Source organism: Nannobrachium achirus (genome assembly GCF_963921795.1).
Source record: "Nannobrachium achirus genome assembly, chromosome: 15".
NCBI classification, from domain to species: domain Eukaryota; kingdom Metazoa; phylum Chordata; class Actinopteri; order Myctophiformes; family Myctophidae; genus Nannobrachium; species Nannobrachium achirus.
This window is the reverse complement of record NC_137822.1, coordinates 64,575,020-64,595,320: the sequence shown is the minus strand read 5'-3', so window position 1 is coordinate 64,595,320 and position 20,301 is coordinate 64,575,020. Positions and strand designations below refer to the sequence as shown.

Sequence of the window (20,301 nt, the reverse complement as noted above, 5' to 3'; positions counted from 1 at the left end):
CAGTGAGAGCTTGAAAATGTATCTCTTTATCTGTCTCTCTCTTCCTCTCTCTCTCTCGGACTTTAAGGCCATCGGAAAATCACCAGCCCCCCCCCCCCCCCCCCCCCCTGTGAGTCTTAGGCCCCTTTTACATTAAAACGGGCTTCACTGTAAACGTAATGATTTATAGCCGTTTGTGGGGGGTCATTTAGACGAAAATGGCGCCTTCGGGGGGTGAAACCGTAACAAAGTGAAAACCCCTTTGAAAGTGGAAAAGGTAAAAACGCTTTGTATCTCCCGCTTTCATCTAAATACCGTAAACGCAGCAAACCACTGAAAATGATACAATGTGGGACGTCCTAGCTAGGGATGGCCAAATGGAGATTTTTTCTTAACCGATAACCGTAAGGCCTTATCAGTTAATTAACCGTTAACTGTTAAGGAAATGTGTTCAAAAATGCGCTATTTTAGCGATTTAAAAAAGGAAAATACACCTGTTTTTCCCAATAATAAAGTGCCATATTTACACATTAAAAACAATAAAACTAGGAGAAACAAGAATACAAATGTTTTCTAAAAGAAATGTGTTTTTGCAAAGAAACGGTGGGATTGAAATTATCAGTCTGTAATGTGATGCGCTGTCACCAGGCATGTGCGCACATACAGCAAAGGGGGCTGGAGCCCTTAACTTTTATCAACAGAATTGTCCACCAAAAGGCCCTTCAGCCCATGCCTCTCTAACATTCTGTGCACTCCCTGGCTCAGGCTGGCTGTCGCCTAACAAAACAGCCGCAGCGAGATGCTCGCATGTAGAGCAATAACTTTCAATCGTATGACTTTTGGAATGGTTGAATCGGCTAAACGTGATGTCCATTTCATTCATTTTCTTCTCTCTCGCCCGTGTTTTGTGTGTGCTGATGCAGCGATCATTGAATTTGCGACTCTGAGCTTTGTTATTTTCGCATATCCTACTCTGTAAACAAGACGACTTTAGCGTTCCTCACGTCATCAACATGTAACATTAGAAAGTTGTGTTTTAAGCTCTTCTTAAACGGGATTCAATGTGACGGGGGTCTGTTTTGTAAAATCCAATCAACGACGGAGCATTTGTTGAACAAGTCAGCGTGTACGACTCGTCGCAGACTCGCAGTTGCGTGAATGCATGGATGTTACACAGACATTGGTGTCCAGAAATGTGTGGCCACAGCGTTTATAGTTGAATGGTTGTCCATTGAAAAATATCTGCTTTGGTGCGACGTTTCGCCATGCTGCTGCCTGCGAGTTATGGGTTTCGTTTGTTTACATCCGCGAGTCCTCTGGCTGCTAGGAAGTAGAACGGAACTTCGGCAGTGCGGTCATGCCGACATGCGCCACCTAGCGACCTGGCATGCAAATTACCGCGTTTACGGACAAATTGCGTTTTCATCTAAAGACCACATAAAAAATTAAAACTAAACAGCTCTTAGCCGTTTTCCACGGAGCTCGTTTTAATGTAAAAGGGGCCTTAATCAGCCCTATACACACGCACACTCACAAGCACACGTACTGTATAGATAACTGCATAGATCTATATGTTCTTAATCGTGGTTTTAGATCACAGTTTTTAGTATCCTCCTGATGGCATCATTGCAAGGCTAAATCAATATTTTATCTCCCATTAACCTCCTAAACAAATGACAGTATATCTTTTCTTTTGGAATTACATATATAAAATGATGTGCAGATTAAGCCAGCAGTGTTTAAAGTTAAAAGGAGCGCTCTCAGTATTTCTACATCAATAAGGTCTGTTTTTTTTTTCCCACTGTCTGTCTGTCAGCTCGAGGTTCGATGTATGGTCTGCCTAAATGGTACTGAACAATACGTCGATTGTATTCGCAAAAAAGACCAGAACACGGAAAATATCTCTTCTGTCTGTCTGTCTGTCTGTCTGTCTGTCTGTCTGTCTGTCTGTCTATCTAATGTATCTGCCAAACCTGCATTTACAACATGAACTAACTTTGTTCATTAAACTGTTCATTACATTACCAGTAAGACTCCCTAATCGGGAGATAAGCGACCGTTGGTCGCTTATCTCCACAAATAGGCCAAAAGTTTGTTTTACCAATTATTACACTCTATGTGAACATTTACATCAACAAATCCCAAGTACTGGTTTTTAGGGGTGTAACAAAGGCTCTCAATTGCGCTCAAGACAAACGGGCAGTTGACAGTTTGCCATGGTTACTCATTGAAGTTGAATCTCCATATATGGAGATAACCTACGCATCACACTAAGTCTGACCTCACCAGCCCATATTTGGGCATGAGCAACTTATGTCTCCATATATGGAGATATGATGACATCACACAGTCCTCAGCCGATGATGTGGCGTGATGTCATACAATACACAAACGAGCCCTACAGTATAAAGGGGCAATTCTTGCCAGGAAAGAAGCATTTCTTCGACTCAGACCTTATCGCCAGGGTTGGCTTATAGCTTATCATCACATCCAACCATGCCGGTCTTATATAAGGGTCATTTGTGTACAGTGTGATGTCATACTGATGTCAGCATTGTGATGTCATACTGATGCGGAGATATGAGCAGGGCTGATGTCAGCAGTGTGATGTCATACTGATGCAGAGATATGAGCAGGGCAAAGGTGTGACGTGTGACGTGATGGACGGCCGGTGGAGGTTTTGATACTAAACTGCGACCTTACGGTCGCAATTACCACATGTTCTCTCATCTGGCTTTCTTTCAGTGTGTTGCAGAATGGAACAAACACTGTTTCTCTGCGTTGCCCGGGTCCGTCATCAGCATAGCAGCCAGTACTGATGGATCAACTGAACCAGGATGTCTGGGCTGTGTTTGATGGTTAAGCTACATCAGGGGTTTTCAACGTTTTCTTAGTCGAGAGAGAAATGAAGCAGGGAACCCCACAACCCTTTCTTAGATTCCATATAGTTTCATCGTTTGACAGCACAATCATCTGTGTATTTTGGGTTCATGTAAATGTGTGTTTTCAGATATTTAACCACTTGAACCTCATACATACATACATACAAAACCAGATGTTGGAGGAGTTAGCCAACAAAAAAAAACACATTTAAATTTTAAGTATGAAAGGAATGAAGCAGATGCGCGTGAGACCAGCCTCCCCAATGATCAATGCATGGACTGGAGTGAAATCAGTGAATGGGCAGTAATGATTAGCGCTGCATAATCTGCTTTTAGTAGCATAAGAGGGGTCAAACTAGGGGTTTGTCATGCCATGTCATTGCCGAATCCATTGCAAGCATTTGTTTTGCACAAAAAACATTCCTTGGGCTATAAATGGCGTCAGAAAACGATGCATGTATGGGTGTGCATTCATGTTAGTCAGAGGCCTTAGGGTTTTATTTCTCGTGCTAATCAGTCTAAAAGCGCCAAATTTTGCACATATGTAGCCCAGGGCATGCTCTAATGATTTAGCTAGGGCGCCCGAGTCGGTGACCTTCGGGGTCGCCACAGCTCCAGAAAAACAATGGTTTAGTGATGAAAAGTGATGAGTCATCACTTTTCAGAGTTTTGTGGATGTTTTCTGATAACAGAGGATATCACGGAAATCGGCTGAATCTCATCTCGTCGCACCGTGCCTTTTGAGCTTGTCGATTTTAGTCAAGAACACTCACGACTAGGTAGAGTAACCATTTATTGCATAAATGGAATACAGTTAATCTTGGCGTTAATGGGCTCTGCGTTCGGAGATGTTCCCTGAATTTTGTGCAAGCTTTCTGAGCATGCTAAGCAAAATCAGGGAACGCTAAGCAATACCCCCCATAGGGATACAGTAGCAGAACAAAAGCAATACATTGACATGTACCGTACCTTAGTCGAATCACAGTATTTGAGCTTAACATCATGAACAACACAAGTATTTGAACTTAGCCAGACTTATTGTGCAAAGGTGGGGGCTGGGGTGGAGGAGGCAGCTAGCAGCGAATGATTCCGAAGCTTTGGAACAAAGCATAGGTAGAGAAAGCAAGACGTATTTAAAGGAGCCTTCTCTACTGATTGAGAGCTTTGACTGGGGTATGGCAGTCATGTGACGTAATGACCAGCAGATATGATAATGAGGAATGAGAACAGAGCTGACTGACAGCTGACTACAGCTGGGAGGAACGACTCCGAAGTAGGGCATAATTATACGAAAAGAGTTAAAATACGATAAGAGGTTTCTGCCCGACAGCATATGTATTGTAGCCCTCTGGAGTGAGTGTGGAAACATAGTGGCCCTCTCCATCATCAAAGTTCTGAACCATAGAGGTTTAACTTCACAGCTCCTGTTGCTGTCGTTAGGCAACACCTGTTCCAAGGTACGTCTATTTCCTCACTATTCCCGTTCTAGCTGGTTCAGCAACACCATTGACTTGGTCTATTAGTGTAACATGCCTGTGCATAGAATATGAACAGAACATTCAAGGATAGCATCTCTGTTAGAGTCAACAATACAAGAACTGTCTGAGATTGGTTATACGGCAGGGGTTCTCAACATGAACGTCGTTGGGTCGTTGTTTTCTCACTCAAGTAAACAAACCAACATAAAGTTTAAAGCTGATATAAGCATTTTTTGGGCCAGCTTGTCAGAATTTTACTGTCACTTTTTTTTATTTTTTATTTTAGATTCAGATGGTTAGCAATTAGGTTTGACAGAGACAAAAAAAATCGAGTCTCTAGATTGCCTGTAGGGGCCGCAGTCTGCCTCCAAAGCAGAGAGCTGCTGGGCTAAACCACCACGTTATTGGTTCAAAATCACCGCGCCGCGGTACAAACTGCCTCTCTCGATTGGCTACGTCGGTAGCCTCTTTCGATTGGCTACGTCGGTTGTCAATCATTTTAGCCCCACAGGCCGACGCTTGAAACCACCGTGTGAAAGACAACAGAAGAAGAGCATAGGCCTACTGCACAATGTGCGCATACGTCGTCTCCAACGGCAGCTTGCTTGATACAAAACCAACAAAACATGCTTCTCTAGCTCTCTAAACTAGTTTTTAGTTCGAAAGAAATGACAGACTGGGAGAAAAAACGTCCTATTCTACCCTTTCCTACTACTGCATACAAACAAAAAGAAGGGAAAAAAAAGGAAACAAACGATGGAGGGGATGGAGGGGACTCTCTGAACCAACGCAGAACTTGCTGTGTCTTCTGTACAGGTAATCATTTCTTATGGTCTATTTCAGTATTTTGTTTGTGTATAAGTTAGTCCACTAAACGTTACAATGAAGGAGGATGGCCAACTTGTTTCCACGACCTAACAAAACAAACGTTGAAGAAGACCTCTTACTGTTGATACAAATAAATAAAAGGGCTATTGCATCGTGGCTACTGGCTATACAAGCTGCGCGACCACTCTTTCTTTAAAAAGTTTTATATAAGGTGATATAAACAGTCCTCGTTTGTTTACATTACCTAGCAGTATGGTACAATGACGTTAGCTTTCTGGTGTCTGACTCTGCAGCTAGTAGTCTCTTATAATGGGGGTCCCTGGTATATCTGGGGGTCCGCGAGCTTATGTCAATTTGGGGGTCCTTGACATGAAAAGGTTTGAGAACCACTGTTGTAAAATACATTAGAATCCTAACTTTAGTCTTGTGGTTCACACTGTGCTAACATACTTATTTTCAGGGTGCATCTGTCTGACTTGGCAGTAGCCTAGTAGTTGTAGTCTCTTATGGGGGTCCCTGGCATATCTGGGGGTCCGCGGGCTAATAAGTGTCAATTTAGTGGTCCTTGACATGAAAAGGTTTTAGAACCACTTGTGTAATATGCTTGCTAACTAGTCGGTGTTTGTTGAAAATCTATACAATTGTTACAAAAATTACATCTAAAAAGGTTGTCAATTTTTTTAAATTAATATTTTATTTTTAGTAGGAAAAGAAAATGGGATTATTACTCGAGTTGTGACCCATACAAATTGGTCTGTGACCCACAAATGTGTCTCGACCCACTGTTTGGGAAACTACCCGAGGAAATGGCCCACAAATAATAGCTACATGACATCAATTACTATCGCTGTTATTTTCCCATTGAAATACATGTCAAATTGTTCATTCAGAGTATTTTGTCTGAATAATACTTTCTGAATATTTCCTTTCATAGCATTGACTGGGAGGAGGAGGAGGAAGAAGTCTAGGTGTGTGCTGGAGCGAGGGCTTGTAGAGTCTGCGTCATCATCTGAAGAGGAGGACGGTGAAGATTATGTGGCTCTGCTGTTAGGTAGGTTCCTATGCTGTCCCATAACTTGTGTTCCACCCCCATCCACACAGCAGCTGTTTGAGTCACGTCAGCTGAGGTCTTGGTACAATTTATAATAGAGGAGATGCATTTGAATAGTACACCTCCATATAAAGTGGCCACCAGGACTAAACCGAAAAGCATGAATCACTCATCCTGCACTATGAGGGAATCTATTTAGTAAATAACTATCCATGGTGATTCAGAAGGAAACATTGTTTTATTATTTTGTGTGTTACTTCAGCTAACCTCTGATGCCTGAAAAATGACTAGTCGGTGGGTCAAATTCATTGTCCAGGCGTAAACCTTATGCTGTGAACAAGCAGATTTCATTTTAATTCTAATTATGATTTTACTTTACCAGGCCATGGCATGGACTTAGCTGGGAGCCGACAGGACCATGGAGACAGCAAAGTACCCCGCAGATCCAACCAGTGGAAGACCCGTGGTCTCCGGCAGTCTTCTGAACTGACTTCCAATAACTGTCATTACTGCACTGCCACCAAAGTGCCCTTACACAGAATACACACCTCTTCGAAAACTTGGATCTCCAAAGGATTTTGTGCCTTTTTCACTTTAGTGCCTCTGCGCTCTACAGTGTTTTATAATGTGTCGATATTGTATTTGTGTTAAAAGTGAAGCGTTTGGTCATGCTTCACACATTGTCACTGTTGTGCTTCACATGACAACACAATCTGTATGTAATGGTAAGACTGAATTCATTTTCCAGTGGATTCCTCGCAACCTGCATCAGTGAAACCACACTTGGAATTTCCCAGAATTGCACCTTTCTAGTTTTATGCAATGTTGATGAATTACATGGGACCACAATGAAGCAAGTCACCAGGACATGTTTTGTTATCCATTTAGCTGAAGTGTAATGGTATGTTATATTTCTGTTTACACAGTGTTTAATCAATCAACACAGATTTTTAAACCAGGGACCAACAATATTCTACTGAGAACCCACTGTTGAAAACCTGTTTTATTTCAATGTCTGAAGGACAAAATGTTTTACACTGCAGTGGTGTAATAAAAAAATAAATCCACCATAGAACTCTTTAGTTATTCTTTGTCAGAATATAATGGTAGTCATGATGTTTTGATTCTGTGACATCATATTGCACTTGCTAATTGTCCATCCTCTTGTGTCAGTTACGGGATAGACTGCTGCTGTTGTTAAAAATATGAAATGTTGTCAAAGACTTCCCAAAGAAGTAACATTTCAACATTACAGGAAACAAAGTGTAGATATACAGTATGTGACTGTCTATAGGCCTACTTTGACCTCAGTGGGGCTGCATTTTTTGGATTGCCCACTGAAGTAAAATAAATTCAAAAATAGTTATGCAGTGTGACAGAAGATGACATTTCTATTATGTCTAGACATTTATGCACTTGTGTCTAACAAAACAAATACAAGTAGAATTGTCTGTGGAATAAACAGCACATTTATTTAATTGCAGGTTTTTGTGTGACCATGGTGACCAGTTTATCTTGTGACTACGTTTGTCACACAATGGTACATGAATATGTAAATATTTACCTCCTAAAATACAGCATGTCATGAAGAAAACTTGAGAGTAACCATTTCCATTATGACTGATTGAAAATATATACTTGATGTTTAACCAGTTGAACCCCAGCATCCCTATTCTGGGGGGAACATTATGTCTATAATAGCCTCTACTATATACAGGTATATATTTTTAATTCCTATATATTCTTTTAATTCCCTAACCCTACAACTTCTGTACTATGAAGCCTACATGATGACCCTCAGATTGTTGCTTGCAGCACTTCTTCAACAATGTTGGCATTTCTCTGCATCAACTGGGTGCCCAGGGGCCTGGCGGAGGACATTGGGGGAATCTGGCAGGTCGAAGAGCAGGCTGGGCTCTCACTGAAGAGTGTGACATTCGGTCAATCTGTGCCTGATAATAGACAAAGACAATAATATTCACATAGAGACAATTAATTTCCCACAAAGTAACTTATGTTCATCAAAATATAAATATTATGTGTGCAATGGGCAAACATCTCTCTTTCCCATACTTTGTTAATTATTATACTGTACAACCAATAGCCTACTTGGTACAGTAGCATTTACAAATCACATAAGCTTGAGTTACACTTTATAATTTGATAGTGTCATGTAGCAAAGAGCGGGTCTACAAGCTCACAGTTATTCCCAAAATTGGGAAAGCAGATTGAAAGAGCCCAAATGCAATTTTAGTAGTTGTTTTGTTACATAGAAATAATATAGTATATATAATTACAACATAATTGTACATGAACAGCCCATTCATGCACAATTCACCAAAGCAAATATAATTTAAATGTATTGACTTTACTTGTAGCTTGAGTAAAACATACTTGTAAACACTGTGATAACTATGGTAGGCTCTGCCTGGCGTGCAGATATTTAGACTAAAATTGGCATATAGCCTACCAATATATCTGAACTGGACTAGTTTGATGCATCATCGCTACTAACTGATGTATGATAACTACTAAAGGGCTATAGCTAACATTATCGCTAACATAGTAACATTAGCTTCAGCTAATATGTTTTTTTTACATAAAGATTCACTCGGAAACATGCTGTTGCAACGTGTACACACACACACACACACACACGCGCACGCACGCACACACACACACACACACACACACACACACACACACACACACACACACACACACACACACACACACACACACACACTGCGCACACACACGTCTCACACACACACACACACACACACACACACACACACACACACACACACACACACACACACACACACACAGTGCAACACGTTAGGTAGCTAATCTTAGCCAGCAAACTGAATACAGCCCAGTATAATGTCTTCCAGTAACTTGCTATAAAGCAGTAAAAACGTTCATTATGACACATCATTTTCTAAAAGTCTGATGATGGATAGCTTACCTCAGAACCAGATATTCTGCTTTCGGTAGAGGTCAGAGGAGCGGAGTGGAGTAGCGAGTTGTTGGTTTTCTTTCATAACAGAGGCCCTGAGCATGCGCAGTGCATCGTTCTTTCTTCTTCGTTGGTGGCTTTTGCGAAGGGCCGTGGTGAGAGAGGCTGCCCCTGTATTATTGTCACAGGATTGGCTAGTTGTTTAGAGGCTAACTGCGACCCCTGCAGGTAATATAGAGACTAAATATTTAGTATGAATAACCAACCCATTGAAACTTGTCTAAAAAAATAAAAAAATAAAAAAAAAAGTGACAGTAAAATTTTGACCAGATCTGGCCCAAAAAATGCTTATATCAGCTTTAAGTGCATAGAGGGTATCTGCACATTTCTAAAGTGACAATTTAAGGATTTAAAAAAATGATAAATTAAAAATGTTCTCAAACAGAGGCAGAAATTGTGAAAATAGCTAATCTAACTACACCCCTGGACCTGGCGGAGACCTATTGGCTCCGAGGAGCTCTTTTTTTTGGTGTTTCTGTCATTCATTCATCTATCATCAGTGATGATAAATCCACCAGAGTTTGAACTGTGCTTTTGGATGACTTGGATTTGATTGGATCTTCTGGCTGAAGCCAAAAACAAACACACAGAACCCACACAATCAGGGGTCACACCAAATCCGGGGCCCTGGGTACAAGGATTCACTGCGGGCCCCCCATGAATGTTCTTCCTAGGGGGAGGGGGTTAACCCATTTAGACTAGGAACGCATTATTACGTGATATTTTGTGCTTTAACTATTAATAAATAGCAGATGTACAAGCTCACAGTGCGGCACAGAGTGCCGTGCTGCAAGCTTGTAGATCTGCTATTTTGGAAAAATCTTTTTTTTTTCTTTTTTTAAACTTATGTTACTATGTCAATGGTACTCAAACTTTTTCTTGTGAAGAACCCCCAAAATGATATGTATTTGGCCACGGACCCCCATCTGAAAATATCTAGTTCCAGCGATCCCCCAGAAGCAAAATTTTAGTTTGCACACATTTTCACGACTTTTCAAAAATAGCAGATCTACACGTTTGCAGCGCGGCACTCACTGTCGCACTGCGAGCTTGTAGATCAATCAATTTTAATAGCTAAAGTATAAGGCCCCTCCACCTTGGGCCCTAGTAACTCAGTCCCACTCTATCCCTCCCCCTTGTGACGCCACTGCTGAAGCCAAAAACAGACAAACAGAGAACCCACACTGGACTTTGTCCCCTGTACCAAGGTTAGACCAACTGCATGACAATATATTTTCCTCAGTAGGGTCTTGGAGTGTTGGAGAAGATGGAGAATCTCATCGTGTCCATGTTGTTCCTGACTGCTGTCATCTGCCAGACGACAGGACAGCAGGCACAGGACTACGACCAGCTGGACCCTGGTGTGAAGAAGTTTGTTGACCAGGCAATTCTTAAAGCAAATCAGCAATATTCTCTTGGCCATCTGAATTTCCATAGAATAGATCATTCTATTCCACAGGTAATGTATCTTTATCATTGTATTCACGTTTTCAATGTTTTCAGGAATGTAGCTTTATGTTACAATAATGATTAATGTAACTGTCATGTAACTTAAAGGGATGGTCCACCCCAAAAAATATTTATCTATCGATTTGTGTATATATATTGTTATTAGTTTTTGTCACATTCCTAAGCCAATAATTTGGACGGGGCGTCCCTCTGGTAAATGTTTAGAGCAAAGATCCATAGCGTCGTTGTCGGGTGGAAACCTTTGTATCTCCAAGTTTCAAATTAGTATGTTCTTTCGCAAAGTAAAGCCCTGCTTCATCGTACAAGGCCGTCGCACAAAAGTAGTGAAAATAGCAGATCTACTGTTTTCACTAGTTTAAATCATTTTTGAAAGGAAAAATGCAAAACGAACGGTTTTGTACATACAAGGCTTTCACCCGACAACGACCATAGGTATGTCTTGTATGCGTAGCATATTTTGCGTGGACTGCCCTTACAGCAGTAATGTGTTGATTATGTCATGTTCTGTTCTCTTGTAGGTGAGAACTGATGTTCGTCTCATGAACACAGTCTGCAGAAAGGCTGCCGGTAATGGACACAAACATCGCCCTGAGTGTGCATTCAAACAGGTGTGTGAAATACATTATAGTTATACAATATATTAACAATGTCGTCAACAAATAAAAAAATCAAACCTCGGTTCGAAGTGAAGCAGTGAATCTGAGTATAAAATTGTCTAGAGCTACAGTATTCAGAATTCTGAATGAATGAATGATTTTATCTGGAGGGCCGGATTGTCATGTGAAGCTTGACCAATCCTCAAACTATGGTCTCATTGGACATTTTTAATCATCCAATCATCAGACCGGGACGGACACTACACACATATTCTGGACGTACGGGACAGATAAAACCTGTTCATTCTGGACTGAAATGACCATATATGGACATAGGGGACACACATGGGACACACATTTACGGACAGATAAAACCTGTTCATTCTGGACTGAAATGACCATATATGGACATGGGGGACACACATTTACGGACAGATAAAACCTGTTCATTCTGGACTGAAATGACCATATATGGACATGGGGGACACACAAAGCCACTCCTTGGAAGCGAAAGAGACTGCTTTACTCTGATTTACACCAGTGGTGAAAGTGTTTTGAAATTCTTGCCGGAAAAGTTTTTGGGAGGCTCTAATCCCCCAAAACCCCTGAAATGCATAGAAAACTTTATTTTGGGAGGCCCACCTGCTGCTCCTCTATAATAAGCCTCTTCATATTGTTCATGTTCCATACAGAAGGCTAAGCATATATATTATTATTATATTTATTATATTATTATTACACATTATTATAACCAGTTATCTAAAGTACTGTATTTAAGTACAGGTTTTAAGTATAGCCTAGCCTAGTTTACTGGAGTATTTCCAATACTTTTAATTCTACTCCACTACATCTCCCATTCCCAGATGCAGAATTGAATCATTTTGGTCTATTCTGCATTTATGGCCACATGCAGGCACAGACACGAGTCCTCCTAGAGATGGGATTTATGGCTCTTTGAAGTGAGCCGGATCTCTGGGATCCGTTCCTTTCAAAGAGCTGTTCAAAAGACGTAGGCCTACATTTTGATACTTCTACTCAAGTACATTAACATTCCAAACTTCTACTTGATTGCAGTATTGATATTTCTACTTAAGTAAAGAAATTGAGTATTTTTCCCACCACTGTTCATTAGAAAGGAACGGCTCCCTACTGTGAACCGAATCCTATCGTTCATTTCAAAGAGCCGTTCAAACGACTCGATTCGTTCGCGAACGTCTCACCTCTACCCGCTCCGTGTCAAACAAACACTGAAACGCAAACGGACTGACTGGTTCACACTGACCTACACAAACCCACGGGAATAATTTAGAAGCACTTTATCAGAAAATATAACTAGTAACACTTGTGTAGCCTACTGTATGTTAATCTGACTTTAGTATAGGCTATTGTTTTCTTCCTTCCTGGACGTGCGTTTGTGGCTGGTTATTTAACATGGGATTTTGACAGCTGGCTTCTCCTCTTCTTAACGGAACTCCGTTCCGTCCCCAAATGTTTTAACGGAACGGGGGTTCCGGCCGTTCCGGCCGTTCCGGCTCACTTTCACTACTGATTTACACCCTATACCTTAACCGAAACGTTAATATGTGTATATGGATATATATTAATAAAGGATAAAATAAATAAAATGTTCATATACAGTATGGGCATTCCCAGATGATGCCCTGTTAGGGTACCCATTTATGCCCATATATGGAGATCCCCAGGCATCAAACCTCTCTCTCAACTAAGGGGTCCTTGGCCTGAAAACGTTGAAGACCCCTGCTCTATGGGATATCTTTTCCTCTAGTCCCCACCCTCCTGTCTTCCTTTAGTCCAGGGTTGTCAAACTCATTTCGGAGTGCGGGCCACATTGGACAAAAGGTGACTTGGTGAGGGCCATGTCCCAGTGCGGACGCGCATGCGTGTTCGTTTACTTACAGAGCTGTAACTGGCTTTGTCTCAGTCACTGCTAATAGTATAACTACAATATATGACTTTAGTTTGTTGTTTATAAGAATAGGTACTTTAATTATTAGGCTACAAGACATTTGGTATGAGTGGTGAAAAAAATTGCTATTTTTTTGTTTGTTAAAGAAGCCCCAATAATCCATTTGAAAATGAAATAATAAAATTTCAAATAGCCATAACTACAAATTTGAAAGTCATGTCCTGGGCCGCATGGAACATCTCCCCGGGCCACAAACGGCCCCGGGCCGCACGTTTGACAACTCTGCTTTAGTCCATGATCAGCTCTTTGGTCTGTGTTGTAGCATGGGAATGACTCAGTGGTTCTCCAAGAGTACTTTGTGTTTGCCAGTCGATCAGCCAGTAAATTAATTGCGTCCATCTGGTGTCCCAGCATTAAATTACTTCTCGTTTATACAAGTGAAAACCAAATGCTCACTGTTTTACATGGCCACCCAACTGTCCACTGCTCGAAGATGATTGGCCCAGGGGCCCCTGTGAGTCTTAATCGGCCCTACACACACGCGCACGCACACTCACATGCACGTACTGTATCGATGCCATCTACTGTATATGTTCTTCATTGTGTTTTTTAGCTACTGATGGCATAATTGCAAGGCTAAATCAATATTTTATCTCCCATTAACCTCCTAAACAAATGACAGTATATTTTTTCTTTTGGAATTGCATATATAGAATTATGTGCAGATTAAACCAGTAGTGATTAATGTGTCAATCTATGTTTATAGTGTCAATCTATGTTAATTTGTAGCCTCAGCTGCAACACACACACACACACACACACACACACACACACACACACACACACACACACACACACACACACACACACACACACACACACACCACCGCTCACTTCAAACTTGGTTAGATTTATTTTTCTGTCTGTCTGTCTGTCAGCTCGAGGTTCGATGTATGGTCTGCCCAAACGGTGATGAACAATTCGTCGACTGCATTCGCAGAAAAGACCAGGAGACGGTAAATATCTCTTGATCTGTCTGTCTGTCTGTCTGTCTGTCTGTCTATCTAATGTATCTACAAAACCTGCATTTACAACATAAACTAACTTTGTTAATTAAACCAGGGGTCTTCAACAGGGGGTCCGGGACCCCTAGGGGTCCTCAGAGTTACTACAGGGGGTGCTCCATATTTGTGTGATAGAAACTTTCTCCTTTTTTATATTAACCATGTGAACACTAGTGTCCTTATTCTGAGAACTTTTTGCCAAAAATAGCAGAGCTACAAGCTTGTAGATCTGCTATTTTTGGCTAAAGAGCTTTGGTGTAGAGGGGAAAAAGAGCAGACTAAGTACAGAGTGAAACGTCAAGTTTATTAAGTGTTGACGGTTCAAGCCGTTAAATATCTGAAAACACAAATTGACTTGAATCCAAAATACACTGATGATTGTGTTGTCAAACGATGACACTATATGGAATCTATGAACAGGTTGTGGGGGTCCCTGCTTCATCTCTCTCTCAACTAAGGGGTCCTTGGCCTGAAAACGTTGAAGACCCCTGCATTAAACTCTTCATTACATTATTACTATTATTACACGTTGCAACCTATATAACACATTTACAGAGTACCGGAAGCCACGATTGTGTCCATGTTGTGGAAAATTCACGATGTTGTAACGGTGATCAGTATGTTTGCTTTCACGCGGAAATGAAAAAATTGTAACCGCGGTTGAGTGTCGGCGTGAAAAAAGCAGTTCCCGGCGCGCAAAGCGTTCTTTTTTTTTTCCTTTTTTTTCTGAGTAGATGCTGAGATAAAGGGTTAGGGTTAGATACTGAGATGAAGCTGTTTCTTTGCAGCAGCAATGAACAGGAGCATAAGGAGATGAACAGGAGCATAAGGAGATGAACAGGAGCATAGGGAGATGAACAGGAGCATAAGGAGATGAACAGGAGCATAGGGAGATGAACAGGAGCATAGGGAGATGAACAGGAGCATAAGGAGATGAACAGGAGCATAAGGAGATGAACAGGAGCATAGGGAGATGAACAGGAGCATAGGGAGATGAACAGGAGCATAGGGAGATGAACAGGAGCATAAGGAGATGAACAGGAGCATAGGGAGATGAACAGGAGCATAGGGAGATGAACAGGAGCATAGGGAGATGAACAGGAGCATAGGGAGATGAACAGGAGCATAGGGAGATGAACAGGAGCATAGGGAGATGAACAGGAGCATAGGGAGATGAACAGGAGCATAGGGAGATGAACAGGAGCATAGGGAGATTACACGCTTCCTGATGATGGCAGCCGAGTTGCATCATGGGATATGAAGTTTTTCCGCACACCAGCAGCCGCCGCAGCGCCTGTTTAGGCTGTTTACCTGGTAACCATGGTCACTGTTTAGGCTGTTTACCTGGTAACCATGGTCACTGTTTAGGCTGTTTACCTGGTAATGGTCACTGGCGGAACAAGTCAGAACGGGGCCCGTAAGCAAGCCACAATGAGCCCCGTCGCCGGCACAGTTTATATGCATTTCCGCTCACGATTAAGCCATGCCTAAACAACGCACTGCTGAAGGTTAGCTGGCTTGTGTTGACAAGTGATTGATGATGACATAGTGTGCACCGATGGGCAGCTGTTGATGATGATAAAGTTTTAAATGGACCCACCTGCCCCACCTAGAGGCGGAGCAGGCAAAGTGCGTCCACATCCTAATAAACTAAAGATGATAAGATCCATGTGATCTGACCATAGCTGATGGCCAGGCCCCCGCCCAGGCCCCCTGACCATGGTAACCAGGTAACACGTCCCTGGGCGTGATAACGGGGCCTTGGCGTCGCACCGCCGTAATTCCTATCACGTTCCTGGACGTAATTGGCACCGGAAGTACTGTTCATTACATTATTACTATTATTATTATTACATGTTGCAACCTACAGTATATAACACATTTACGTCTCTCTTTCTTTCAGCGTTTTGAAGAATGGGAGAAACACTGTTCCTCTACCTTGTACGGGATGGTCAGCATAGCAGCCAGTACTGATGGATCAACTCCTGTTGAAACAGGATGTCTGGGTTGTTTTTGATGGTTAAGCTACATCCTTCTTCCAGTGGTTCTCAAACCCTAACCCTATACGTTTTAAAGGTCTTATGACATCAACTTTCATTATTATAATTATTTTTCATGTTTCCTGACCTCAAACTGAACTTTCAACATTTTATTGTTTTTTTTGTTTTGTTTCTGTAATCTGTAGTTTTTTTTTTAATTACTATGCTCAGAAAAGTGAGTTCATTTGCCTCTGGACATACGCATCATCATCCAGTTGTAGGGAGGGTGTATCACCTTTGATGTTACTTTACATTGTGTGTGCATCGGTCCAATGCACCATTTACCATTCATCACTTTGTTTGTTGAGTTCACCCTCCCCTGGACAGGGCTGTATTAACCATTGGGCCAGTGGGGACGTTGCCAGGGGCCCTTGGCTCTTAAGGGCCATTGGGGGAACTGGGCCACGTGGTCATTAACAATTTACTAAAGTTAAATGTATAGGTTAATTAAAAATCAAATGTGTGGGGCCCTCCTCTGTTGTCTACAGGTGCTTTCTTTGCCCACAGATGATCATCATGGCTTAAAATCTGAGCTAGGTAGTGCAAGTTGGGAGGGACGGGGGGTTATAGTGGAGTCTCGGGGGGGGGGGGCCCTAAAAGATTATAGGCCAGGGGCCCTCACTGGGGTTAATCCGTCCCTCCTGGATGATTTTTGCTTTTTTCCAGAGACAAATGAACTCACCTTTCTGAGCCTAATTATTTAAAAAAAAACTACAGATTACAGAAAAAAAAAACACTGAATGTGAAAGGTCATTTTTTTTAGTTTTTTGTTTTGTAATTGAGGTCAGGAAACATGAAAATAAAATTAAAATTAAAATCTGATTTCATAAGACCTTTAACAGCGGGTCTCAGCCGGCTACTCTGTCCGAAAAAAATCTCCTAGTGGGCGTTCCTGCCGCCATTACTGTACGCAGTGGTGGAAAAAGTACTCAAATGTTTAAGTAAAAGTAGAAATACTGCTAGGCTGCACCTACACCAAAGTACCTATGAGAGTGGATTGATTGATTGATTGAAGAATGTATTAGAAGTTTGCAATAGAAAAAAGTACAGTTTCATGACAGTACAAATCACTGGTACAAGGTCAACTAAAAGGAGATCCTAGAAAGCCGAGGCTTATTTCCACAGGAACCACACTTTAAGTATCTCATATAACATTGAAAGACAGACGGATAGAACATAGTACTTTTAACATTTTGAGTAAATGTACTTAGTTACTTTACACCACTGACCGTACGTCTTCCTTCTTGGGTAAACAAAGCAACCCATGAATTTCATTGGCTATCGCCGGACAATGTCGCCCAAAGATAAAATATATGTTTGTGTTTTTGGGAGACGTTCCTCCGCTCACTTTTCCATTATCGCCTGATCGCCTGCTAGCTTCAGTAGTTGCTGGATCCCATTGAATTATATCAGTGGTTCTCAACCTGTGGGTCGGGACCCCCAGGGGTGTCCCCAAATTATTTTGGGGGGTCCCCAGATGATTAACTTAAAGTTATACCATGTAACTTTTTTTATAAAACAAATCTTAAAATTGTCCTAACTGTTAAATCGCTAAAGTTTAAGAACCCCCACTCCGTTAATTTCAGCTTCTAAAGCCTTCTCTTTATATGTTTTCTATGAGCCGTGAGGGGGGGAGAATTTTGCGGCAAAATGACGTCATCTGCATCATCTGTATACGTTGTTTATACGTTGGCCAATCATATCGCGGATCATAAACACATGGTACACTACCGGCCAATCACAGGAGTATCTGCAGTATCTTCAGGAAGTAGCTTCCCTCAGCTACAATGTTTACCATGGTGAAGGATTCTTAACCTCTTAATCCCCAAATCCTGGCCAGAAAATTACGTTCTACCATGGTTCTACCCCTCCACGGATTTGTATCGTCGCGGTGGTTTGCGGCGCCGCTCCGGTGGTCCACGGTGGTGGTCCGCGACCACGACGGAAAAACGGGCGAAAAAAGCAATACCGCTGCTGACCACTAGTTTAGCAACTTACACAGTATAGCTTTAATGTGAAACATTGTTTTCTCACTCAACAGAAAACAAACCAACATAAAGTTTAAGTGTATAGAGGGTATCTGAACATTTCTAAAGTGAAAATTTAAGGAGGGACAGCGAATACAATTCCCGGCACCGGCGGGTGCCGCAACGTTGCCGCGGCAGGTGCCGGCCGTTACCTAACCCTAACCCTAACCTTAACCTCAGTAAAACTATGCGCCGCCGGTCCTATCTGCCAGACCTGCCGCTCTGTGCGGCGGCCGCCGGTCCTACCTGCCAGTGCGTGCGTTCGAACTGCCAGTCCTGTTATGCGCCTAATTCCGCGGCAGACGCCGGTGCCGGGAAGTGTATTCGCTCTTTCTGAATTTAAGGACTTTTTAATACCTCTAAAATGACAAATTAAACATTGGCCAAACTGTCAAATATTAGAGGTAGAAATTGTGAAAATAGCCGATCTACATGCTCACATCGCCTCGCAATGTAAGGCGGCCAAGGCGCTGTGAGGCGTAGTGAGCATGTATATCTGCAGATTTATACAAAATGTAATACCTCAACTCTTAGTGCTCGTCAGGGTGGGGGGGTCCCCAGTTAAAATATGTCCCTGTTAATATGTCCCCGGACCCCACTTTGAGAACCACTGCTCTTTTCAGTCTATTGGTTCACTTCCCTGGCTCTCAGACAGTCTGTCTTGTATCGTCGGTGTCGGGTTGAAACCCAAAACCTTTCATTTTGTATTTATTGTTTTAAAAATGAACTAAACTAGTGAAAATAGCAGATCTACAAGTGCACAGGTGCGAGGCGTTGTGTGCTTGTAGATCGGCTGTTTTCAATACTTTTGTGCAACAGCCTTGTATGATGAAGCAGGGCTTTACTTTGCGAAAAAAAACATAGAAACTTAAAACTTGGAGATACAAGGTTTCTGCCCGACAGTGACGATATAAAATAGCTGATCAGCAATTGGTCTGCAAGCTCGTCTACACCAAGGTGAGCATGTAGACTGTGCTATCGTAAATAAATGAAGTTGCAAAATAACGCAGGGAATATTTTAGTGGTTTCTACGACACAAAAACAAAACAACACACTTTTGTACATAGTAACCTCAATTTTGTGGAGCGAGCAATTATTAATACCTTTGTAATGTTCATTAAAGGAGACCCCTTTTCACAGAACACACACACACGACAAAACACTGTCTGTGTGACAAACACACAGACAGGGGTGAAAACATTGTCTTCACCTCAGACAATAAAGACAGAATGTGTACAGCAGTACCGCAAAGTAGGGACCATTAATATTCCATTTGTTATGAATAATAACACATTAAAAGTTTATCTCATAATCAATTAGGCGAGAGCCTAATCTACCTTGCTAAATCTTTAATTCATCTTTTATGTTTACATGATTATACAACAGAGAAGTATTTCATGCACTAAATAGTGGGTGATTGAAGTGATAGCTCAGACATTCAATGGAGTTGTGAGGCACTACTACTTTCCATTGGTTCAATATTGTTTCAACCAACACTCAGATGTAAAGGGTGTTCAATAGCCCTGATTTATAACAAAAGTGGTTAGTATAAAAAAGGAGAAAAAAAGTTCTATCACACAAACATTTGAACGACCCCCTAAAGTAACGTATGCCAAATACCTAAAAAATGTTGTTTTGGCCAGACAGCAGGTTTGTGTAAGCCTATTATGTATATGCATACAGTATGCAGGCCTGTGTGTGTCTGTCAGTGGTGGAAAAAGTACTAAAATATTTTACTTAAGTATCAATTCTGCAATGTATAAATACTAGACGTCTGGACTTCAAAATTCACTTGAGTAAATGTAAAGTATTGGTATCAAAATGTACTTAACGTACGTTGCTACACACTGTAGCAACACATTATGGAGCTTGACGATTGGCTATTTTCAAATGGCCGAAATGTATAGGCCTATAGGGCTAAATGGTTAATGTATGTTT

At 41.6% G+C, this 20,301-nt stretch overlaps 1 protein-coding gene across 1 annotated transcript; it reads left to right on the top strand.

Moving 5' to 3' along the window:
* The first annotated feature begins 10,448 nt into the window (after window positions 1-10,448).
* On the top strand, window positions 10,449-16,886 carry LOC308298878 (uncharacterized protein). Its single transcript, XM_080742570.1, has 4 exons — window positions 10,449-10,699; window positions 11,229-11,318; window positions 14,172-14,249; window positions 16,201-16,886. Exons 1-4 carry the CDS (start codon window positions 10,508-10,510, stop codon window positions 16,312-16,314), a joined length of 474 nt encoding a protein of 157 aa, XP_080598696.1. The 5' UTR covers window positions 10,449-10,507; the 3' UTR covers window positions 16,315-16,886.
* The last annotated feature ends 3,415 nt before the right edge of the window (window positions 16,887-20,301 follow it).

Bases quoted from the DNA above. Each gene is read 5' to 3' on its own strand.
- LOC308298878 (XM_080742570.1), top strand. From the start codon at position 10,508: ATGGAGAATCTCATCGTGTCCATGTTGTTCCTGACTGCTGTCATCTGC. The intron at 11,319-14,171 runs GTGTGTGAAATA...TCTGTCTGTCAG, and splicing joins CTGAGTGTGCATTCAAACAG to CTCGAGGTTCGATGTATGGT. The intron at 14,250-16,200 runs GTAAATATCTCT...TCTTTCTTTCAG, and splicing joins GCAGAAAAGACCAGGAGACG to CGTTTTGAAGAATGGGAGAA.